A 26,078-nucleotide genomic window follows, 5' to 3' on the forward strand; every position below is an offset into this window, starting at 1 on the left:
ATGCTAGATGGGGACTCTTCTTCTGAGGTAGTATGGGCTGAGGTTAGAAACAGGAAAGGAGAGGTCACCCTGTTGGGAGTTTTCTATAGGCCACCTAATAGTTCTAGGGATGTAGAGGAAAGGATGGCGAAGATGATTCTGGAAAAGAGCGAAAGTAACAGGGTAGTTGTTATGGGAGACTTTAACTTTCCAAATATTGACTGGAAAAGATATAGTTCGAGTACATTAGATGGGTCGTTCTTTGTACAATGTGTGCAGGAGGGTTTCCTGACACAATATGTTGACAGGCCAACAAGAGGCGAGGCCACATTGGATTTGGTTTTGGGTAATGAACCAGGCCAGGTGTTAGATCTGGAGGTAGGTGAGCACTTTGGAAACAGTGACCACAATTCGGTGACCTTTACGTTAGTGATGGAACGGGATAAGTATACCCCGCAGGGCAAGAGTTATAGCTGGGGGAAGGGCAATTATGATGCCATTAGACATGACTTAGGATGTGTTGGTTGGAGAAGTAGGCTGCAAGGGTTGGGCACACTGGATATGTGGAGCTTGTTCAAGGAACAGCTATTGCATGTTCTTGATAAGTACGTACCAGTCAGGCAGGGAGGAAGGGGTCGAGCGAGGGAACCGTGGTTTACCAAAGAAGTGGAATCTCTTGTTAAGAGGAAGAAGGAGGCCTATGTGAAGATGAGGCATGAAGTTTCAGTTGGGGCGTCTGATAGTTACAAGGAAGCGAGGAAGGATCTAAAGAGAGAGCTGAGACGAGCAAGGAGGGGACATGAGAAGTCTTTGGCAGGTAGGATCAAGGAAAACCCAAAAGCTTTCTATAGGTATGTCAGGAATAAAAGAATGACTAGGGTAAGAGTAGGGCCAGTCAAGGACAGTGGTGGGAAGTTGTGTGTGGAGGCTGAGGAGATAAGCGAGATACTAAATGAATACTTTTCGTCAGTATTCACTCAAGAAAAAGATAATATTGTGGAGGAGAATGCTGAGACCCAGGCTATTAGAATAGATGGCATTGAGGTGCGTAGGGAAGAAGTGTTGGCAATTCTGGACAAGGTGAAAATAGATAAGTCCCCGGGGCCGGATGGGATTTATCCTAGGATTCTCTGGGAAGCCAGGGAAGAGATTGCTGAGCCTTTGGCTTTGATTTTTAGGTCATCATTGGCTACAGGAATAGTGCCAGAGGACTGGAGGATAGCAAATGTGGTCCCTTTGTTCAAGAAGGGGAGTAGAGATAACCCCGGTAACTATAGGCCGGTGAGCCTAACGTCTGTGGTGGGTAAGGTCTTGGAGAGGATTATAAAAGATACGATTTATAATCATCTAGATAGGAATAATATGATTAGGGATAGTCAGCATGGTTTTGTGAAGGGTAGGTCATGCCTCACAAACCTTATCGAGTTCTTTGAGAAGGTGACTGAACAGGTAGACGAGGGTAGAGCAGTTGATGTGGTGTATATGGATTTCAGTAAAGCGTTTGATAAGGTGCCCCACGGTCGGCTATTGCAGAAAATACGGAGGCTGGGGATTGAGGGTGATTTAGAGATGTGGATCAGAAATTGGCTAGTTGAAAGAAGACAGAGAGTGGTAGTTGATGGGAAATGTTCAGAATGGAGTTCAGTTACGAGTGGCGTACCACAAGGATCTGTTCTGGGGCCGTTGCTGTTTGTCATTTTTATAAATGACCTAGAGGAGGGCGCAGAAGGATGGGTGAGTAAATTTGCAGACGACACTAAAGTCGGTGGAGTTGTAGACAGTGTGGAAGGATGTTGCAGGTTACAGAGTGACATAGATAAGCTGCAGAGCTGGGCTGAGAGGTGGCAAATGGAGTTTAATGTGGAGAAGTGTGAGGTGATTCACTTTGGAAAGAATAACAGGAATGCGGAATATTTGGCTAATGGTAAAATTCTTGGTAGTGTGGATGAGCAGAGGGATCTCGGTGTCCATGTACATAGATCCCTGAAAGTTGCCACCCAGGTTGATAGGGTTGTGAAGAAGGCCTATGGTGTGTTGGCCTTTATTGGTAGAGGGATTGAGTTCCGGAGCCATGAGGTCATGTTGCAGTTGTACAAAACTCTAGTACGGCCGCATTTGGAGTATTGCGTACAGTTCTGGTCGCCTCATTATAGGAAGGACGTGGAAGCCTTGGAACGGGTGCAGAGGAGATTTACCAGGATGTTGCCTGGTATGGAGGGAAAATCTTATGAGGAAAGGCTGATGGACTTGAGGTTGTTTTCGTTAGAGAGAAGAAGGTTAAGAGGTGACTTAATAGAGGCATACAAAATGATCAGAGGGTTAGATAGGGTGGACAGCGAGAGCCTTCTCCCGCGGATGGAGGTGGCTAGCACGAGGGGACATAGCCTTAAATTGAGGGGTAATAGATATAGGACAGAGGTCAGAGGTGGGTTTTTTACGCAAAGAGTGGTGAGGCCGTGGAATGCCCTACCTGCAACAGTAGTGAACTCGCCAACATTGAGGGCATTTAAAAGTTTATTGGATAAGCATATGGATGATAAGGGCATAGTGTAGGTTAGATGGCCTTTAGTTTTTTTTTCCATGTCGGTGCAACATTGAGGGCCGAAGGGCCTGTACTGCGCTGTATCGTTCTATGTTCTATGTTCTATGATATCTCACTGCCGTGGATGAATTTTGTTTTTAATGTGAAAGGATGATTCTACAGGATGGGGCTGATAATTATATGTTCATTTATTATAATGAGGTTCTCAACATTGAATGTTGGGAAATGTGGTCCATCACTGACGGGGGAGGGAACAATCATTTCCCGGTTGGACGTTGTCGTGAAATGCGACTTTAGCCTTCTCACGATACTTTCTGTTCCAGTCGCCATACCTGCCCGATGGGAACGGAAAATCCTGGCCACAGTTCTCACCCTTTGAGAGGCACCAGAGGCATGGGGTGGAATTTACAGGCTGTTCACGCCAGCGGGATATTCCAGTCCCACCAATGGTGCAAGGGTTTCAGGGGTGCAGTTGACAATGGCAGGCCAGATAATCCCGCTGGCGGGCCGCCTCTGCTGCCAAAACACACGTGGCCGGGTTGGTGGGTAAACTCTGACAATGATCATTACTGCCCTGCAAATTTGAGAAAAGTACGAGGAACAGCACCAGCTGAGGTCTTTTTGACCTCATAAAATTTTTTTGACTTTTGTCAATTGGAGTATCTTCCTCAAATTTATCACTATCCTCCACCTACTCCACGATAACATAAGCCTCACCAACATACACACAAAATACACACACTATTGGAGAGTTCAACAAATTAGAGAAACATTTATCAAACTAGTGTTGAACTAGGTAGCAGTTACCACATAATAGATATCCTTGCATAAGCGGAGATGATGAGAGGCATTTGTCTAACTGTAATATTGTGATTGATGGAAGTACATTTAACTTTTGACAATGCCACTTTGAGATTTCTTCAACTTGTATAGAACAGCACCCACTCAGAGTACAGTGAAAGGTACCATACACAAAGCCTGGATATTTTGCTTCTGTTGTACACATATAATCATCTGGGAATATCATTTGCACCGTTAGGTTTTGGTGATAAAGTTCATTGCCTTTTTGGAGCTTAATTAGCTACTTGGACTTCAGCTTCATATATACACTGAATTTTATGACATTCCAGAGGAAGACCATATTCAGTTATTTTAAAATATCCGAACAGTGATATGGGCAAACATATTTTACAAATTACCTAAATATATCACTAAATTGCCCTGATTGGATAAATATACAAGACCAGCTCTACTATAAAATATAATTTTATCCTTCTCTGAACATAGACAGATCGCTATAAGGTTTCAACTGATTGTAGGATAGACACGAGTAAATCTGTCTTGTAATTGCAGCACTTCTAACTATATATGTTGTACCAAAAAATGGGAAGAGAGCAAATTACATTGCACTAGATTCTTGATCCTTGCAGAGTTCTTAGAACAGCAGAGAGGGAAAAGATATCACTGAGACTCGTGGCATAAGTAGTTCAACGGATCCAGTCAGTAATTAGTTTGTTTACATTGTCTTCATCAGCTGGGCACATGTAGGTGGCATCCATTGATTTACCAATTGAATAAATGATTTACCGAGTGCCCCAGGGGAAATTCAATAAAAGCTTAGTTACACTATGTTAATGACCTAACTAGGTTAATGACCTAACTGGGGTAATGACCAATGATTGTACACAAAGCCAAGCACTCAATTGTCAATCAAATAAGGTGGGCGCGATTCTCCGCTGCCCACGACGGGTCGGAGAATAGCGGGAGGGCGTCCCCGACATTTTTCACACCCTCCCGCTATTCTCCCCCCCCCCACGGCCGCCCCACGACACGAATCGCTGCTCGCCGTTTTTTACGGCGAACAGCGATTCTCCCCTGGCCAATGGGCCGAGTTCCCAGGCCTTTACGGCCGATTTTGCGGCAGCAAACACACCTGCTTGCTGCCTTTGTAAAAACGGCCGCAACATGCCCGTTCTGGGCATCCAGGGCCCCAATTGGCACAGCAGTACCACGGCCGTGCCAAGGGGGGCATGGGCCCGCGATCGGTGCCCACCGATCGCGGGCAGTGCGTCCGTAACGGACGCACTCTTTTTCCCTCCGCCGCCTCGCAGGATCAGTCCACGGGGCGGCCGAGGGAGATGACAGCCCCGCGCATGCGCGGGTTGGAGCCGTCCAATCCGCGCATGCGCGACTGACGTCATCGTGCGCATCAGCCGGCGTGACGCTTGGCGCGCGGACTTATCGACGGTCGCTAAGCCCGAGATGCCGTGCTTCACGGAGCCCCACTGCTAGCCCCGCCCGGGGGGGAGAATCGGGTCCCGGGAGGGGGCGCGGAGGCTGCCGTGAAACACGGACAGTTTCACGGCAGCCTTTACGACTGGCCGCATTTGCGGAGAATCGCGCCCGGTGTGTCAAGAACATAAGAACATAAGAATGAGGAGCAGGAGTAGGCCATCTGGCCCCTCGAGCCTGCTCCGCCATTCAATGAGATCATGGCTGATCTTTTGTGGATTTAGCTCCACTTTCCGGCCCGAACACCATAACCCTTAATCCCTTTATTCTTCAAAAAACTATCTATCTTCACCTTAAAAACATTTAATGAAGGAGCCTCAACTGCTTCACTGGGCAAGGAATTCCATAGATTCACAACCCTTTGGGTGAAGAAGTTCCTCCTAAACTCAGTCCTAAATCTACTTCCCCTTATTTTGAGGCTATGCCCCCTAGTTCTGCTTTCACCTGCCAGTGGAAACAACCTGCCGCATCTATCCTATCTATTCCCTTCATAATTTTAAATGTTTCTATAAGATCCCCCCTCATCCTTCTAAATTCCAACGAGTACAGTCCCAGTCTACTCAACCTCTCCTCGTAATCCAACCCCTTCAGCTCTGGGATTAACCTAGTGAATCTCCTCTGCACACCCTCCAGTGCCAGTACGTCCTTTCTCAAGTAAGGAGACCAAAACTGAACACAATACTCCAGGTGTGGCCACTAACACCTTATACAATTGCAGCATAACCTCTCTAGTCTTAAACTCCATCCCTCTAGCAATGAAGGACAAAATTCCATTTGCCTTCTTTTTTTTTTTAAATAATTTTTATTGGAATTTGTTGAAAAATATATATCAACAAAACAATAATAACAATAATAATAATAAACACCCCCCGGCACCCGTAACAACGCATATAACAAACCCCCCCCCACCCCCCAACCCCAATAAACAACAGAATAAATTAACAATAGGCAAATTAACTTAAACACTATCCCCCTTTCCCCCCCTCCCCCCCAGCTGCTGCTGACCTAGTACCTTATTGTTGAGCCAGAAAGTCGAGGAAAGGCTGCCACCTCCTAAAGAACCCTTGTACCGACCCCCTCAGGGCAAACTTAACCCTCTCCAACTTAATGAATCCCGCCATGTTATTAATCCAGGTCTCCACACTCGGAGGTCTCGCATCTTTCCACTGCAGCAAGATCCTCCGCCGGGCTACTAGGGACGCAAAGGCCAAGACATCGGCTTCTTTCGCCTCCTGCACTCCCGGCTCCACCCCAACCCCAAATATCGCGAGTCCCCAGCCTGGCTTGACCCTGGATCCCACCACCCTCGACACCGTCCTCGTCACCCCCTTCCAGAACTCCTCCAGTACCGGGCATGCCCAGAACATATGGGCATGGTTCGCTGGACTCCCCGAACACCTGACGCGCCTGTCTTCGTCCCCAAAGAACCTTCTCATCCTAGATCCGGACATGTGGGCCCGGTGCAGCACCTTGAACTGGATGAGATTAAGCCTCGCACATGAAGAGGAGGAGTTCATCCTCTCCAGGGCGTCCGTCCATGTCCTCTCCTCAATCTGCTCCCCCAGCTCCACCTCCCACTTAGCCTTCAGCTCCTCCACCGACGCCTCCCCCACCTCCTGCATTACCTGGTAGATGTCAGACACCTTCCCATCCCCGACCCACACCCCCGAAAGCACCCTATCCCTTACCCCCCGCGGGGGCAGCAAAGGGAACCCCTCCACCTGTCGCCTAGCAAACGCCCTGACCTGAAGGTACCTGAACATATTCCCCGGGGGGAGCTCAAACTTCTCCTCTAGTTCACCAAGGCTCGCGAACCTCCCGTCAATAAACAGGTCTCCCAACTTCCTGATGCCCGCCCTGTGCCACCCCAGGAACCATTTGCCTTCTTAATCACCTGTTGCACCTGTAAACCAACTTTCTGTGACTCATGCACTAGCACACCCAGGTCTCTCTGCACAGCAGCATGCTTTAATATTTTATCATTTAAATAATAATCCCGTTTGCTGTTATTCCTACCAAAATGGATAACCTCACGTTTGTCAACATTGTATTCCATCTGCCGGTCTAGGGTCTCTAGCCCATTCACTTAACCTATCCAAATCCCTCTGCAGACTTCCAGTATCCTCTGCACTTTTCGCTTTACCACTCATCTTAGTGTCATCTGCAAACTTGGACACATTGCCCTTGGTCCCCAACTCCAAATCATCTATGTAAATTGTGAACAATTGTGGGCCCAACACAGATCCCTGAGGGACACCACTATCTACTGATCGCCAACCAGAGAAACACCCATTAATCCCCACTCTTTGCTTTCTATTAATTAACTAATCCTCTATCCATGCTACTACTTTACCCTTAATGCCATGCATCGTTATCTTATGCAGCAACCTTTTGTGTGGCAAGACTAATCAATGCATTGGGTTTATTAATTTATCTACATTGATTAGAAATTTAGACTGCATATAGACTTAAATTAACTCCTTGGCTATTTCCTGACTTTTATTCATTAACAGTCAGCATCTTTCTGCAGTTTGCAATTGACGATGCCGTGGAAAATATGAGCTGTTGCTGCAAAGGTTTGAAGAAATATGTTATGTTAAGAACAGCACGGGCAGCACGGTAGGATAGTGGTTAGCACAAATGCTTCACAGCGCCAGGGTCCCAGGTTCGAATCCCGGCTTGGGTCACTGTCTGTGTGGAGTCTGCACGTTCTCCCCGTGTGTGCGTGGGTTTCCTCCGGGTGCTCCGGTTTCCTCCCACAGTCCAAAGATGCGCAGGTTAGGTGTCCAAATTGCCCTTAGTGTCCTTAGTGTCCAAATTGCCCTTAGTGTTAGGTGGGGTTACTGGGTTATGGTGATAGGGTGGAGGTATGGGCTTGGGTAGGGTGTTCATTCCAAAAGCCGGTGCAGACTCGATGGGCCGAATGGCCTCCTTCTGCACTGTAAATTCTAACACTGAGGGCACGATCCAACGGCCACGCTGCACATGAAAAGTAACTCGCTGCGGCGCAGCATGGCTGATAAAAGGCTGGAGACCCTGCTTCCGGAATCTACCCGACTCGCAACACCTTGTGTGATCCAACGTGATCCCGTGAGACGTTGTGATTTAAATCCTGTCCGTTGTGGGTGGGGTCACTTTTTGGCAAATCTGCATATTAGAGCAACACAGTTAGTCTGACTCTAATGTGCAGATTCCCCAGGTACCTGAGGCTGTGGGTTTCCCCAGGTCCCCAGTACCTGAGGCTTTGGGTTTCCCCAGGTCCCCAGTACCTGAGGCTTTGGGTTTCCCCAAGTCCCCAGGTACCTGAGGCTTTGGGTTTCCCCAGGTCCCCAGGTACCTGAGGCTTTGGGTTTCCCCAGGTCCCCAGGTACCTGAGGCTGTGGGTTTCCCCAGGTATCCCAGGTACCTGAGGCTTTGGGTTTCCCCAGGTACCTGAGGCTTTGGGTTTCCCCAGGTCCCCAGGTACCTGAGGCTTTGGGTTTCACCCCTTTGCCTTGGAGACCTTGAGTGAGCACCGTTCAGCACTGCTCCCCACAAATGGGGACCAGATGGAACGGCACTCGTGGGGGCCTCCCAGGGGATCAGAGGCCCCCAGCTGCATGCCCGTTGGGCAGGGTGGTGCCCTGGAAGTGCCAGCTTGGTGCTGCCAAGTTGCTGAGGTGGCATTGCCAGCTGGCATGGGCACTGCCAGGGTACCAGATTGGCACTGCCATGGTGCCAAGCTGACAGTATTTGTGGGTGCATGTGATTGGGCTGGGGGTGATCTGCGTGTGTGTTGGGGGGGGGGGGGGATGCAGGCAGGCACCCTCCCATAGTACGTTCGGGCTGGATGAGGGGCCGGGGGAATGCTTCTAGGGCCTTTGAGATCAGGGTGCCATTTTTAACTGGCGTCCTGATTTCTCACTACACTGGGGGGTTCCGGTGAATCAAGCTCCCCAGCGTATGAAACAGGGCTATGTGCAGCCTCGGCCGCCTGCACCATGCTGAGGCCCCTTATACAACACGAGTCGCCGATGGTTGTATAGCCATGTGTTTCTTGGAACTGCGAGCGCCGGGAAACACATGGCTAAACGCGTTAGCTATTTGTTGCAGAAAAAACACAGGCCTCTCAGTGAGCTGTGGATTTTCTGTTCATATTTTGTAATGGGAGGTGGACATCGCTGGCAAGGCCACAGCTTATTTCCCATCTCTAATCACCCTTGGAAAGATAGTGGTGAGCTGCCTTCTTGAACCATTGCAGTCCATGTGGTGTAGGTACACCCAAAGTGCTGTTAGGATTAAGGGAGTTCCAACATTTTGACCCAGCGATGTGGGCTAACCCCTAAGGTCAATCATTGCACTCATCAGAGCTTTGGACATCCAGTTTATTTCGCTGTAGGTTGATGTTTAGCATTTTATTTCTGCAGTGTAATAAAGACAAAAAATCCATTGTCGAATAAATAAAACCAGGAACAATACTAAAAAACAAAATTAGTTGCGGTGAGCTGTTTGACCTGTTAATCTACTGGAATGAAGATATTGAACAGAAGTTTGCTACTTTAGTCTTGGCAACACAATGGGGCCCTTTTTAAAAAAAATAGTTTATTGGAGGTATTTTCAAATATATACAGAATAGAAACAGGCAAACGAAACAACAGTTAACAATGTACAATTGCCGCCACTACTCCCCCATACCATCCCCTCCTTTTACACCCAGCCCCTCCAAACAGAACACAAAGAAGCCCAGCACCTCCTCCCCTCCTCCACTGACTTGTTACTGTCCCTTAAAGAAGTCACTGAACAGCCCCCATCTTGTGGAGAACCCCTCCTCTGCCAAACTTGATTTTTTTTCTCGGTGGAGGAACTCTGCCAAGTCACTCACCCATGCCTCCACTTTCAGTGCTCCGGGTCCCACCAGCACAACAAAATCCACCTCCCAGCTATCAGGGAGGCTACCACATAAGCTTCTTTCCCCACCTGCACTCCCGGATCCTCTGACACCCCAAAAATCGTCAACCATCGGCTTGCCGCCAGCTCCACTCCAAAGATCTTTTAGAGTACATGAGCAAACTCTTTGCAGAACCCTTCCAACTTTGAACATGCCCAAAACATATGGACATGGCTCACCTGACTCCCCCGGACACTGCCCACACCGATCTTCCACCCCTAGAAAAAACCTAATCATCCTAGGCCCTGTCATATGAACCTTATGCACCACCTTAAACTGTATGAGACTCAGTCTTGCACACAGTGAAGAAGTGTTTATCCTCCTCAAGGCCTCACTCCACACCCCGGCTTGCATTGCCCCTCCCAACTCCTCCTCCCACTTGCGTCAAACCTCATCCACTGGAGTGCCCTCCCCATCAGCTCCCCATATATATCGAACATCTTGCCCTTGCCTATCTCTTCCTAAGACAGAAGCTTGTGCTGTGGCGCTGGACGCAGCAGCCATGGGTACAAACCCAACTCCTTCCTGAAAATCCCTCACCTGCAGGTACCTGAACCCATTCCCCTTCAGCAGCAAGATCACCTCCTCAAGCTCCTCCAATTCCGCAAACATACCCTCCACAAACAGGTCCCGAAAATACTCTATCCCTGACCACCCCATCCCCGAAACCTCGGATCCAGCCCAACCGAAACTAACCCTTGGTTACCACAAATCTGCATCCACAACGCTATGGGCGCGATTCTCCGCTGCCCACGATGGGTCGGAGAATAGCGGGAGGGCCTTCCTGACATTTTTCCCGACCTCCCGCTATTCTCTTCCCCCCCCCCCCCCCCCCCCCCCCCCACGGCCGCCCCACGACACGAACCGCTGCTCGCCGTTTTTTACGACGAACAGCGATTCGCCCCTGGCCGATGGGCCGAGTTCCCAGGCCTTTACGGCCGTTTTCACGAACGCAAACACACCTGCTCTCACCGTTCGTGAAAACGGCCGCAAAGTGCCGTCCCGGACAACCATGGCACCGATTGGCATGGCCGCACCACGGCCGTGCCAAGGGTGGCATGGGCCCGCGATCGGTGCCCATCCACGCATGCGCGGCTGACGTCATCGTGCGCGTCAGCCGCCGTGACGCTTGGCGCGCGGGCTTAGCGACGGTCGCTAACCCCGCCCGGGGGGGAGAATCGGGTCCCGGGAGGGGGCGCGGAGGCTGCCGTGAAACACGGCCAGTTTCACGGCAGCCTTTACGACTCTCCGCATTTGCTCTATGCCTTTCATCCTACAGTGCTGCTGACATTGGTTCCAGACCCACAACGCTGATACCCCACCGGGCTCGTGGAGTATCTGGCTGGCGAGACCAGAAGAGGTGCCAACAATAGTGCCCTCAGACAGGTCCCTTTACACAAGGCCAATGGGACCCTTATTTGATTTGGAGCCTGAATTCATGATGTGTTGGTATTGTCGTTGCTCTTTCCCAAAGCAAACCAATTGTCATCCTGCCTTCAGGCATCCTGACCAATTAGGGAGGGCAAGCAGGATGACACACCCATTCTGTCAAGGGAAGAATGTTTAATTATCGGGGCCATGGCATATTTCAGAAAAGCTCACCAGTACATGGCTTTGTCAGACTGCAACTCCCAAAGGAGTGAAGGGAACTGGGAAGGATGCCCCTCCCTGTACCCCCCCCAAACTTTTAAAATATATTATTTTATGGGCTGTACATATCGCTGGCAAAGCGAGCAGTTGTTGCAGATCCCTAATTGCCCTTGAACTGAGTGCCTTGCTAGGCCATTCCAGAGGGTAGTTAAGAATTGCTGTGTGCCTGGAGTCACATGTATGCCAAACTGGGATCAGATGACAGATTTCCTTCCCTGCAGTGCATTAGTGAACTAGATGTTTTTTAACGACAATCGAAGATAGCTTCATGGTCGCCATCATTGAGTTCTCAATTCAAGATTTTATTAATTGAATTTAAATTGCACCAGTTCCCGGGATGGCATTTCTCCCCAGATCATTAGCCTGGGTGTCTGGATTACTAGTCCAGTGACACTACCACGACAGCACTGCCTCTCACTCTTACCTGGAGGTCTTCCTGAGGGCTGCAGTGAGGTGAGCTCACTCGAGGACAAGAGGAAGAGAACAGCCTCTCTGATGAAGCAGGCATGGAAGTGACCAAAGAAATAAGCAGTAGGAATGTACTTCATGCAAGTTGGAGACTTGTGCACCCAAAGGATCCAGGACCTCAGGAGGGGGGGAAAAATGAGCGGTGTAGGAATTTATGGTATCAATCCCCACACTCTGATTTGCCCAGGATTCTCCTGCACAGTAACTTTCCGGTCAACACACCTTTCAGTTTTATTCACTACTCATCTCATATCCCCATCGAAGCAGCCAATTCGGAGAGTTGTTCTCAGCCTGTTGTCCTCTCACCCCATACCTCACAGTCACACTGCACAAGTAATGTTCTTTCCCCACCCTGCACACAAACCAGTACAAAACCTCACATATCCCTGCCTTCTCCTCTTGCGGGGGAAGAGAGCGGCACAAGTTGGTGAGAGGCAGAGGCGTGGGGTGAGGGGAAAGGTGAGTGTGTAATGTTCTTGTCGGATGGCCTGATTTATATTTCAAGAACACTTGTAGCTCAATCATCCAAATCTACAAATTGAGTCGATCAGGTTTCTTCTGACACTGGTTGATCTTCTCAAAGTTTGACCTTGCTGCTCAGAACTTGTAGATTCAATGTTCTCCATGACATTCTCATGCTCAGGAACTGATGAACTATCTGACACTGCAGCTGATTTTGATTCTGATGAAGATTCATCATCCATCATGTTGCTGTGAAAGTCTTCTCTGGTTTTCAAGTGCATGCGATGATTTCTTCTTAAAACCAACCCTTTCTCTGCCTGTATATTGTAGGAACGAGGTGCTACTTCTTCAAGTACAAAGGCTTTTCTCGACCAATTGCCTGAATCTTCTATTCTCACAATGTCATCACTATTCACAGGTGGTAAAGTTGTAGGCTTTTGTTTTACTTTCATGTTTTGCATTTGCTGCAGTACCACTGCATTCTCCTCCTTTTCCAAGTGTGCTGCACAACCTTCTAATCATGAGTAACTCTGCTGGCGATCTACCATGTGACAATGGTAATGCTTTGTAACATGATTTTGCGAGACATGGATCAGGTTGGCTATCCATTGCTTTCCGTAATGGTTGTTTTGCAATATGTGCACTTTTTTCATTCACATCTTTGCGATCCATGCCTAGACGAGCATCACCATATTTTTGTTTCACACATACCATGTAATTTACCCCATTCATTGGTAGGTTCTTCTATCGTCTTGGTAACTTCTGAAGCGGGTGGTGGATAAAAATGAGATTGACTTGCAGATCTACACCTTCAGCAATTTCACCACTAATAGTTTGTATCGGTGCTTTAGATAATGCATCTTCCTTAAATTGTATCTCGTTGGTGGATGTTAGTACATTAAAATCAGTGAACACATCGCTGAACTTGATGATAATGTTCTCAGAATCGTGGGAGTGTTGATCCAATCCTTTGTGGATACTATAGTCCAACTGTACTAGACTTAATTCTTCACAGGACTGATTACCTAATAATGAATCAAGCCCTTGGATACAATACAGAATGTGATGGAATACACTGTGTTCTTCACCACCACATTCAGGTCACAAGGCCATAACATTTAATGCTTGCATCATTATAATCTCTGAGATATTTTGTCATGACTTCTAATCGGCTGAATTTTTAGATTATTTTAAATCAGTCATGCTGATTAAATTAGCTTTGGCACCAGAGTCTAACTTCAGTTGGACCACTGTACCGTTCACTTCAAGTGGTAGCAGCCATTTGGCTTCATCAACCGCATTTATTTTAAATGGAGCATCGGTTTGCATTTTTTTAAGTGCTGGAGAATTCTTTGATGTCTCCAAAAATTCTTCTTCTCTGTTATTACTCCAACAAACGATGATGTTTCATTACTGGAGACTGTGTCATTCACTGTGCTGACTGATCTGGGGTTGAGCTTAGAGTAACAATTCTGAGCAAACTAATTTTTTTCCTTTGCATCGGGAACAAAACTTGTCAAACGCTGGACACTGCCTTAATTTGTGCCTTTGACCACATCTTTTACACTGAAATACTTCGTCCTGATCTTTAACCTGCTTGTTGGTGTGTGAAAAGCTGCAGAAACATTCCTGCCTTTTTTGAGAAGTTTCCCGCCATTTTGGGAAAAGTGCTTTCCTCCAAGAAGACGCCGCCATTACTGAGAAACATTTTAGAATGCTATGCTGCTAGCTCGTGAGCCTGACAAATCTTAACTGTTTGTTCCAAGGACAGCTCCGAATCCCTCAGCAACCATTCCCTTAGCTTATTTTCATTCACAAACAAAATGTGGTCCTGAATCATGAAAGATTCCACCAGAGAAAAATTACAGGTTTTAGCTTTTAACTTTGAATCAGTGATGAAATGATCTATGAACGCGTCTGCTTTCTTTAAATGTGATCTAAATACATTGTGTTCATACGTTTCACTCTTTCTGGGGTTGCAATCAAATCTTTGAATTACTTTGTTTAAATTTTTACTACCTTCACCGCTTGCAAATTTAAATGTATTAAACACAGTGCAATTGCTTTGGGCCCTGCCACTGTTAGGAGCATTGTTACCTTATGTGAATCTGATTGATCTCCTAAATTTACTGCAGTAAGAAACAGATTAAATTGTTGTTTAAACACATGCCAGTTGCTGTCCACATTACCAGGAAATCTGAGACTCATTAGTGGCTTAAACAACTTTATGTAGTTCATTTATACAGTCTTCAAAATCTTCAAATTTGTGTGGACATTGTGGAAGGCTTCACTTGATGATGTGATAGTTTTTTCTCAAGTGTTTAATATCATCCAATCCTGGTACCATGTAATGTCCTTGTTGGATGGCCTGATTTATATTACAAGAACACTTGTAGCTAAAGCTATGAACAATTTATTAACATTAACTGTGGGTCATATATATACAAACCACAGATGGATAATAGTATGACAACGCACCAGCAACCTCTCTCCCAGCTCCCTAGTCAGTTTGAGGTCACCTGACTCTAACATTCACTTATATACTAATGAGACTCCTGGCGGTCAGTCGGTGAATTACAACACAGCCATGATATCACTACAGAGTGGGCCTCCAGTGACGCCCCTCACGGCCATTGCAATGCATACCCACGTGGTCCACTGGGAAGGAGATCTAGGTAGGAGTCTTGCCTATTTCCAGCTGGATCTCAGTGCCTAATTCTCTGTCTGTGGAGGAGCATGCTGCAGCTGAAGAAAAAACAGCCACTCCTGCTGTTGTTCCTGCTGCTAGAGCTTTTGTGATGATGTGGTCTCTGCTCTTGACCCTCAGCAGAGGTGGAAGTTGGAGCTGCATAAACTGTTTCTGTGCCATGGTGAAGGCTGATAGCACGAGTGTGTAGCTGAAGATGAGTGAAGTGCTGCATAAATGAAGTGACTTCCAACCACCTGTCAAGCATTCTGAGATAAGTACTTTGAACATCAACCTCTCAGCTGACCATGGCTGCAGCTCCTCAGTGTAACTGATCAAAGCCTCCCAAGATTGTTAGTTTCACTGAAGATGCTGTTCCCTCACCTTGGTGACAACAGTGAGTTTTTCTACAAGCCGGGAAACAGCTTCCGTAGGTGGGGAATACAGGATACAGGGCTAAAACAGGTCTTAATTGCTGCTTTAACTGCCTGAACTTCTAATGTACTCACATACCAGACCCATTGAGGCACCCTGCTCTCCTGCAATTCCACCCCAGGGGAAAGCTGCCTGCCTGTGGGGTCATGTTGAGATCCTGAATTGAAGCCACTTTCTGGGAATTTCCCACCCTGTTTACCTTGGAAACTACCTCCATTGGCCTGGGAAAATTCCCCGAAAGTGATGATTCAATACACTGGAAATACTTCTAATGAAGGAAAGATGGGGAAAAATATATGGTACCTTTTGATAGCATTCTATAATGTTGCATACGATTTGTGTTGTGTTTAATTAAATCAATCCTTAACTTTAGGGGTCATTAGACTACATGTCCTGATCACACAATTATTCTTCTGTCATTTGAAGAGGAATCTCTTTATAATAATAGTCAGTAGAATTAGCAGTAACAATTATAAAACTCCCATTTAAAAATGTGCTATTGTACTATATTATGAACATGTACCCACAATATATTAATATAAGAGTCAGCCTTCTATCCAAAGCTAGATTCCATTTTTCTTTAGTTGGTTATTTCTTCAATAGTAAATATTCTTTGACTTTTGCAATTTTCTTTGTGGGTACATGTTCATAATATAGTACAGTAGCACATTATTAAATGGGAGTCCTATTATTGCTAAAATTAAAGTTCATGGAATTGAAGGCAAATTATTGACCTGATTAGGCGATTGGTTAGATGATAGAAAAGTTAGCATAATGGGTATATACTTGAATTAAAAGAATCTGACTGTTGTCTTACCAAGATTTGTGCTGGGGCTTCAACTATTTACTATATTTAGTAATGACTTGGATAACAGACTTGAGTAATGTATATCCACCTTGCTGCTAATACAAAGATTGGGAATAAACATAATGGGAGCATAACGTTACAGTGAGAGATCGCTTGATTAAATGGGGAAGCAAAACTGTGGCAGATGGGTTTCAATCCAGACAAGTATGAGGTCATCCATTATGGACCAGGGAAGTTGGACCCAAGTAATTTTGAAACAGTGGAAGATTTGGAATGGAAAAAGTCCAAAGAGATGAAATGAAAATGAAATGAAAATCGCTTATTGTCACGAGTAGACTTCAATGAAGTTACTGTGATAAGCCCCTAGTCGCCTCATTCCGGCGCCTGTTCGGGGAGGCTGTTACGGGATTTCAGGGTACATGCAAAAGATCACTAATATGTAATAATTGAGTGCAAAAATAATCTAAAAGGCTAATAGAATTTTGACCTTTGTAATCAATACACCAGGATATCAAAACCAGGACGTTTTGCTACAGTTATACAAAGCCCTGGTTATAGACACATCTAAAGTACCACAGACAATCCTGGGCACCATGCACCAAAGGATTTTTTGGCCCTGAAATGAATGCTGCACAGACTTCCTGGTATGTTACCAGGGCTCCAAGAGTTAGTTTGAGGAGAAACTATTTATCATCTCGGCTTGTATTTCCTGGAATATCAAGAGTTTAAGGGTAATTTGATTTGGGATTTTGAAAGAAAATGCAAGGGTAGGCAGAAACTCCTAATGGAGTCTGGAACAAGAGGGTATAGCGGTAAAATGAGAGCCAGACCATTCAGAAAAGAAATTGGGAAACCCTTCTTTATGCAAAACGTGGTTGGAAGGGTAGATCCTCCCCTATAGAAAGTAGATGCTGTTTGGATTAGTAATTTTAAATTGATATTGATTAGCTTTTTGCACGCCAGGGCACTCAGGAATTTGGAGAAGGGGTAGATGGCTGCATTTAGGATAAAAATATCTATGGGGAGAATGCTGGGAGGTGGAGTTGAAATGCCCATCAGCCATGATTGAATGGCGGAGTGGACTCGATGGGCCGAATGGCCTTACTTCCACTCCTATGTCTTATGGTCTTATGGTCTTAGATCATCCATGATCTAATTTTGGCATGGAACAGGCTGGAAGGGCTGAATAGCCTGCTCCTATTCCTGTACTCATTTGTTATGGCACAGACTGGTTTTACATGAGTACAGTTTTCAAAGTGATGCGAACAGGCAGTGCAAATTATTCTGCTGCCTTAGCATTCCTCAAATTGCTTTTGTGGCACCAGTCAGATACCTAATGTTGGTGAAGAGCAAACAGTTCTGTTAGTTTTTGTTAAAATGTTCAAGGTGATTTTTAAATTTAAAATAACATTTACACACAATAGTTAAACACTGACATGAAAACAAAGTGGTGCAAGACTTCACAGCTGAAGTTAAATTAGCATTTAAATAGTGTATTTTCTAAAGTACTTAATTAATCATTATAATTAATTTGTGTAGGGTTGGGATGAATGACTCATTTTTTTGATTGTGCTGGTTGATCAGGATTCTATAGGAACTTTCCTGCTCTTTGATTCTTGCCTTGTGACTTTCCCCATCTTCTTTGCTAAGCAAGGCCCGTGTTTCATAGGTTATTTAAAGGGTACCATGTCAGACAATGTAGCACTCCGACAATGCTGCACTAAATTGACAACCTAGAATGTAGTTGAATATGTGTGAAATCTTGTGGCAGAATGTTACGTTCTCCCACTGGTACGTTTGTAGGCAGGGAATGGCTGTAAAATTTCTTGGATGGCCTTCCCACCAAGCTCCCCCCTGCCCCGGCCACTCCTCAATTTTGCGCAGGGATGGAGTCCTTAGCCATCTGGAACGCCCTTGCCCCAATTGAAGCTCTTCAGCGGCCAATTAATGACTACCTAAGGACCATTTAACACCAAGCCTCAGTTTTCAGGCGGGTGGGAAGAGTTCAGGGGCATGAGGGAAGCCTGAAATGTCAGCTTGTTCAGGCCTCGAGCAGAGAGGAGGGGAGGACACCTCCATAACCATCTTCTTTTTAATATTGGCTGCCCCGAAAAAGAACTTGCTCCTGCATGTCCTCCCTTTCTCCCCAACCTCTCCATGCACACCCCCACCATCCCTTCTCCCCATCTCCTTGGGCCTCACCTCCCTACCCCACAAACCTACGTGGTCCTGGACTTCTGGGACTTAGACTTTGGGGATTGCTTATAGTCCCAGTCCCAACCACTGCAGTTACTTGCGCTGTTGGGATGAGAAAGTTACTAACCAATCTGAATGGCTCGCAGCTCTTTGAGGTGGGACTTCCTCTCGAGGGAGGGATGGAAATCCCACCTCCACTCGAAAAACCCTTATTGGAACATTAAATGACTGCAGGGAAGGCAGTATCAGCGCGAATGTGATCTCTGCTGACTCCTTGGATGGAGGGAAAGCAAACCCCACCATCCTAAAAATCCTGGCTCTGGAGTGGGCTTTAACCTTTGACCTGATGTCGCAGACAACAGTGCTGTCAGGAGAACTGAACCGACAGTCAGAATGGTGCAAAACCTTGAATGTGTGCAGCTTCAGCAAAATTTATGCTGCATGTTTTGTGTTGCTATGAACTGGGTTTAAATTTGTAACGATGCAAAATGTGTAATATTATTCATACTGATGAGGTTCTGCATCAAAACTGGTTGTACTAATTGTGGTGGCAATTTCAATGGCACCAGTTTCTTTTCAAGGACCCCAATTGTCCTGGTACCCAACAATGAAGGCTCGCAGAGATTTGTAAAGTGCTGCTTTCCTCTGTGGTAGATACTTGAGCTCTGGTTCATGAAATTGAAAAATAAAAATTGACCTTGTCAGCTGCAAAAGCCTCTTTGTGTTTGTTCTCAGCAAACTTTGTTTCAGAATTGCGAGTGAAAAAAAATGATTACAGTTAACAGCTTTTTCCCCTCCTTTTGTCTTTATAGGGTCTCTTCATCTTTCTGATATATGGAGTGTACAACACAGAGGTAAGGCTAGTTATAGTGTCTCAAGGCTGACAGTCTGGATGAGAGAAGTGACAGGCTTCAGATCTCACAGAAGGACAGAGCAGCTCTTCGCATGAGTGTCCTACTGCCCTTCATGCTTGGACTGCCCCATATGCATTCTGGTTTACCATTAAACACTGACAACCAGATGGAAAAGGACACATTTCTCATAGTCACTTACCAATATTTCAAAGTCCATTTTATTTTTCAAACAAGCTAAGTTTACAGAGTGATGGCTTTTTAAGATTTAGAACTTTTCATCGCCTGATAGACTGATCTTGAGACGAGCGCTGAAAGATTAATACCAAGGTGTACGATCTTGTAGAGGTAATGTTGAATAAAAATTTAACAAGTATAACATTAATATTTTAGTTCTCATGAGGTTTTTCTGTATATCTCTGTTGACCATCTTTCGATCATTTTTCAGGAGAAACAGTTGATCTATATATCTGTTTGCTAATGGTTTTTGTGCTGCATTAGAATAGCATTAGTTTCATATTTTATTTATTTTCCACTTAAAACCCATTAGTAATTGCTTTGACAATGTATATATGTATAAAATATACCAATCAGAAGTAGTTTAGTAAATTTGCATTGTAAGATCAAATTTCAAGATTTAAAAAATGTTTCGTGAACAATTCCAATTGGTTTGAAGCCATAGTTTCAATCTTGATAGAAGGTGAGCTGAGGTGAAAGTGGTGCCACAAGAAAATAGATCAGTTTGCCCATCAGTCTCTTCAGTACATCGAGGCTATGACAATTTAACGGAAACATGTTTCTACATATGCAGCCGAAGAGAATTCAGTGTATACCAGGCAATTGAAGGACAGGACCCGTGGTCTCATCCTTCAATTGTCCAGCCTATCCTCAATTTCCCAATACAGCAAACGGGCGTTATTGCTTAATTTGTCACTGAAGGTTATTCTCTCACAGCTAGTAAAAACTATTTTTCACATGTGTCAAATGTAGCTCCCTTCTAGCATAACTCTATTGAGTTGACTCTTGAATGTGTGCACTCATTCCACCAAGAACATCCATAAGAGTGGATAAGCATGCAATTCTATTCGACTGCAACAGTGAAAGCATTGAAATACCAAACGTGAAAATAAATAGATATTCTTACAGAGGAATAACATCAGTTAAGGTGGAATATACCACTAAATTGAATTTCTATACTCTTCCATAACCATACATTTCAAAAGACCTGTATAGAGTGATTACATGACCATAGTAAACTCAATAGAGATGGCTCAGGAATAAAATCAACTATAACTAGAATGATTAAAATTGGCATTGCGTAATTTACCTTGTAAATGATTGTGTCATTATTAGGTGCACAACTGAATGAAAAGGTATGACTGGGGCCCGTTTTGTTAAAATGATGCTACCAAGAACTCAATAAGAGCTTCATGGGGCAGTAAATACTAGAATACAGATATTTCAATTAAAGTTTGATGTAATTTGCTGTAGTAGTTTGAAAATTCTGGATGGTGTTTCTTATTTTCCACATGGAAAGAGGAATGAGGGATGAGGTCAATGAGCAATGTCCTTGTGTACACAAATTCTGTGAGTAACTGTTAGCCCACTCTTGCACAACCACAGGTAGAAAACCAGGCTGGATGATTACACGTCTCAACTCTGCTATCATTTTCCTTTGACACTGAAAATTGCTTCATCTTCAAATGGTTAAAAATCACATTGACAATCATATCCCTGGAGTACTATAGTAGTTTGAAGACGTTGAGATGAGATTCTGTGCCCTACTAACAGGGACAAATCTCTCATTGCCTCTGACATGTAGGTACAAGTGTGATATGGTATCAATGCACATGTTATAGTCTCTTTAAATAAAGTATGTGGCAGACATTCATTATAGAAATGAGCTTCTCATGAGAATTGATTGCTCTCCTGAGAATGTAGTGCGTTAACCATGGAAATTGGTAACAAGACTGGCCAGAACATTGGTCATTTACAAGGGCAGCTGGCTGCATATAAATATTGATGAGCCTGAGTTTAAGCAATTTAGGGCAAAGGTTGAGACGTGCAGTGCAGGAATTTATGCTTTAACACTGGTGGACAACATACAGAACGAACAAATAGCAGGGAATGATTACAAGCCTGTAATCTGATTATAAGGGACTCAAATAGCATGAGAGTAAATGGTTGAGTGGTTTGAAACACATGCTAGATTTCAAATTAAAGTGTCAGACAATATTGCAAATGGTTCTTTCTTGTCAGGTGTTGGCCTTCTTTTCTTTCAATCTGCCATCATCACCCCTCTTCTCTAAAAATCAACCATTGACCCCACTATCTTTGCAAACTACTATCCGTTTCCAACCTCCCTTTGCTTTTCAAAGCCCTTTGGATGTGTTGTCACCTCACAAATTAATGCCCATCTTTCCTGGAACTCCATGTTTCAATCCCTCCAATTAGGTTTCTGCCCTGTCACAGTACTGAAACCATTCTTCACAATGTCACAAATAACTTCCTCTATGATAAAGCTAAACTATCCCACCTCGTCTTTCTTGACCTCTCCGCAATCTGGCACAGTTGACCACACCATCCTCCTCCAATGTCTTTCCACTGTCACCCAGCTAGGTGAAACTGCTCTCACGTGGTTCCATTCATAACTGTCTAACCCCAGCCAGAGCATCACCTGCAATGCACTTCCCCTCCCTGCACCCTTTCCTCTCTTGTCCCCGAGGATCTAACCTTGGCCCATTCCAATCTTTATCTGCATGCTGCCCCCGGCAATGTCACGTGAAAGGACAGAGTTTGTGTTCATGTGTACTCTAATGACACTCAGCTCTACCTCACCATTACCTCTCTCAACTCCTCTAAGGTCTCTAAAATTATCAAATGGTTATTTGACATCTAGTACTGGATGGGCAAAAACTTGCTTCAACTAGATTTTGGATAGACTGAAACCATTGTTTTTGATCCCTGTTTCAAACTCTATTCCTTGGTTAACAATTCAGCCCCTCTCCCTGGCAATAGTCTAAGAGTAAACCAGCCTGCTTACAGTCTTGGTGTCCTATGTGGCCTCAAGAGAAGCTTCCAACCACATATAATATCGTCACTGAGACCCGCCATTTCCACCTCCATAACATTGCTCAACTTCACCTCTGCCTCAGCACATCTGTTGCTAAAACCTTCATTCATGCCTTTGTACCTCTAGACTTGATTATTCCAATGCACTTCTGACTGGTTGCCAAATTCTACTCCCCAGAAACTGAGGTCATTCAAAACTCGGCTGACCATGTCCCGCCTTGCATCAAGTCCTGTTCAACTATCACCACTGTGCTCACTGACTTATGTTGGCTCCCGGTCAGAGTGCAGATTTTAAAATTTTCATCCTTGTTTTCAAACTCCTCCATGAATTCGTCCCCTCTATACCTGTAATCCTCTCCAGCCCCACAACCCTCCGCGATATCTTTGCTCATCCCTGACTATGCTTTCAGTAGCCTGAGCCCCAAACTCTGGAATTCCCTCCTTCCAACTGTCAACCTCTTTACCTCACTTTCCCCTTTAAGGCTACCTCTTTGACCAAGCTTTTGGTCATCTGACCCAATATCTCCTTATGTGGCTCAACATAGGGCTGGATTCTTCAGCCACTCCCATCGCAAGATCGCCACAGACGGGATGGGGACGATGTTGACCTCAGGTGGGAATTTCCGGTCACTAGGAATTGCGCCAATATTTTGTTTTATAATGCTCCTGTGAGGCACCTTTGGCCATTTTATTACATGAAAGCCACTATATAACTGTGAAGGGTGTTGAAATTACGTCTCACCTCCTCAAATTGCTCCCTTTGTTCAGAGGCTGAATATTTTTACAGGCAGTGGCCGTGACCCCAAACAATATTCTGACAATAGTACTGAAGATTTGTGCTCCAGAATTTGCCATATCTAGCCTAGCTGATTCAGTCCAGCTACAATACTGGGCCAACACTACAATGTGGAAAATAGCCTAGGTGTTCACAAAAAGCAGGACACATCCAATCCAGCCAATTACCGCCTCATTTGTCACCTCTCGATCATCAGTAAAGTGGTGGAAGGGATTATCAACAGTATTATCAAGTGGCACTTCCTTAGCAATAATCTGCTCACTGATGTTCAGGTTGGGTTCTGCCAAGATTACTCAGCTCCTGACCTCATTACAACCCTGGTTCAAACGTGAACAGAATAACTGAAATCCAGAGAGTGACTGTATTGATATCAAAGTCACATTTGAGTGATTATGGAATCAAGGAGCCCTAACAAAACTGGAGACAATGGGAATTGGAGATAGGCAAAAAATGCTGGCCTAACCAGATATGCCCACATCTCCTGAATGAATTAAAAGAAAATTCACATGTTTTAAATCTTTTTTTTTGCTAACTTCAACAAAGCATCATTGTGAGTAAAACGTGGTGCAATATCAGAAGACTAATCAGCCATGTTCAACACTGATTGGCTGCTTCCCAGAAATCATAAAGTTTTTTTGCTAATCCGTGGCCTTGCAACGTTAGAACATAGAACATAGAACGATACAGCGCAGTACAGGCCCTTCGGCCCACGATGTTGCACCGACATGGGAAGTCAAAAACTAAAGGCCATCTAACCTACACTATGCCCTTATCATCCATATGCTTATCCAATAAACTTTTAAATGCCCTCAATGTTGGCGAGTTCACTACTGTTGCAGGTAGGGCATTTCACGGCCTCACCACTCTTTGCGTAAAAAACCTACCTCTGACGTCTGTCCTATATCTATTACCCCTCAATTTAAGGCTATGTCCCCTCGTGCTAGCCACCTCCATCCGCGGGAGAAGGCTCTCACTGTCCACCCTATCTAACCCTCTGATCATTTTGTATGCCTCTATTAAGTCACCTCTTAACCTTCTTCTCTCTAACGAAAACAACCTCAAGTCCATCAGCCTTTCCTCATAAGATTTTCCCTCCATACCAGGCAACATCCTGGTAAATCTCCTCTGCACCCGTTCCAAAGCTTCCACGTCCTTCCTATAATGAGGCGACCAGAACTGTACGCAATACTCCAAATGCGGCCGTACCAGAGTTTTGTACAGCTGCAACATGACCTCATGGCTCCGGAACTCAATCCCTCTACCAATAAAGGCCAACACAGCATAGGCCTTCTTCACAACCCTATCAACCTGAGTGGCAACTTTCAGGGATCTATGTACATGGACACCAAGATCCCTCTGCTCATCCACACTGCTAAGAATTTTACCATTAGCCAAATATTCCGCATTCCTGTTATTCTTTCCAAAGTGAATCACCTCACACTTCTCTACATTAAACTCCATTTGCCACCTCTCAGCCCAGCTCTGCAGCTTATCTATGTCCCTCTGTTACCTGCAACATCCTTCCACACTGTCTACAACTCCACCGACTTTAGTGTCGTCTGCAAATTTACTCACCCAACCTTCTGTGCCCTCCTCTAAGTCATTTATAAAAATGACAAACAGCAACGGCCCCAGAACAGATCCTTGTGGTACGCCACTCGTAACTGAACTCCATTCTGAACATTTGCCACCCTCTGTCTTCTTTCAACTAGCCAATTTCTGATTCACATCTCTACATCACCCTCAATCCCCAGCCTCCATATTTTCTGCAATAGACGACCGTGGGGAACCTTATCAAACGCTTTACTGAAATCCATATACACCACATCAACTGCTTTACCCTCATCTACCTGTTCAGTCACCTTCTCAAAGAACTCGATAAGGTTTGTGAGGCATGACCTACCCTTCACAAAACCATGCTGACTATCCCTAATCATATTATTCCTATCTAGATGATTATAAATCGTATCTCTTATAATCCTCTCCAAGACTTTACCCACAACAGACGTGAGGCTCACCGGCCTATAGTTACCGGGGTTATCTCTACTCCCCTTCTTGAACAAAGGGACCACATTTGCTATCCTCCAGTCCTCTGGCACTATTCCTGTAGCCAATGACTTACTTAAGGAAGGTTTGACAGATGGAAATGTGAATATTTTAGCCTATGTCAGACTAGGTACCTTACACCCTTAGATGACCTCTGGAGTTCCTCATGGATTTATCCCGGGTCCCTGTTTTTCTCATCTTCATGCTGATACCAGCGACATCATCCAAAGACATGGGATGGAATTCTTCCCAATTGAGATGAGGTGCGGTGGCGGGCAGCTCCAGCAGTGCCTCTCCCGCCAACCAGAATGGCAGGATCCCGTGCCAGGTTCTGCGCTTGGAATCTGATTAATTATGCACAGCCAAGTTCTGCTCCAAACCACCTGGGGGACTGGCAGCTGATTTGTCCACCCACCCTCAGCTGGCAGGTTTGAAGGTCTTGGCGTCATATCTAAATACCAGTCCAGCACACGCATAACACACTTTGCAGCCCTCCTGCCATTTCTAGACTGCGCAGAATGTCAGCAGCCCAGAAGCAAAAGGTTAGCAGCCTCAAGAAGTAGGCCGTTCCTCAATTCAACCATCCACCCACCCTGAGCCCATTACTTGCGAGGTATCCAAGCCCCAAGTGAACCTCTACCTACCGCCTCTGGAATCTTCATCAATCCCCTACCAGCCTATGATGTGGTATCCCTTTGACCCCGTTGTTTGTGAGCTTTCCATGCAGCCTTGTTGGGGACCAGCTTCCACCCCCTTGGTCTTCTTTCTACCTTCCATTGCCCATTGTCTTCATCCACCTCCTAGCCCCTTTATCTGCCATCGTGAGCCCTCGCCCAACCCTCTCACCCTTGCACATCCCTCCTTCCAT

At 45.4% G+C, this 26,078-nt stretch overlaps 1 protein-coding gene across 1 annotated transcript in view; it reads left to right on the forward strand.

Moving 5' to 3' along the window:
• LOC119964807 (adhesion G-protein coupled receptor D2) overlaps positions 1–26,078 on the forward strand; it is a 447,246-nt gene that overhangs the window by 180,230 nt on the left and 240,938 nt on the right. Inside the window, exon 20 of the mRNA XM_038794816.1 lies at positions 19,258–19,299. Coding sequence (XP_038650744.1) covers positions 19,258–19,299 — 42 coding nt within the window. The remainder of the gene's footprint in view (positions 1–19,257; positions 19,300–26,078) is intronic.

The sequence above is a fragment of the Scyliorhinus canicula genome, chromosome 4, assembly GCF_902713615.1.
Source record: "Scyliorhinus canicula chromosome 4, sScyCan1.1, whole genome shotgun sequence".
Lineage (NCBI taxonomy): Eukaryota > Metazoa > Chordata > Chondrichthyes > Carcharhiniformes > Scyliorhinidae > Scyliorhinus > Scyliorhinus canicula.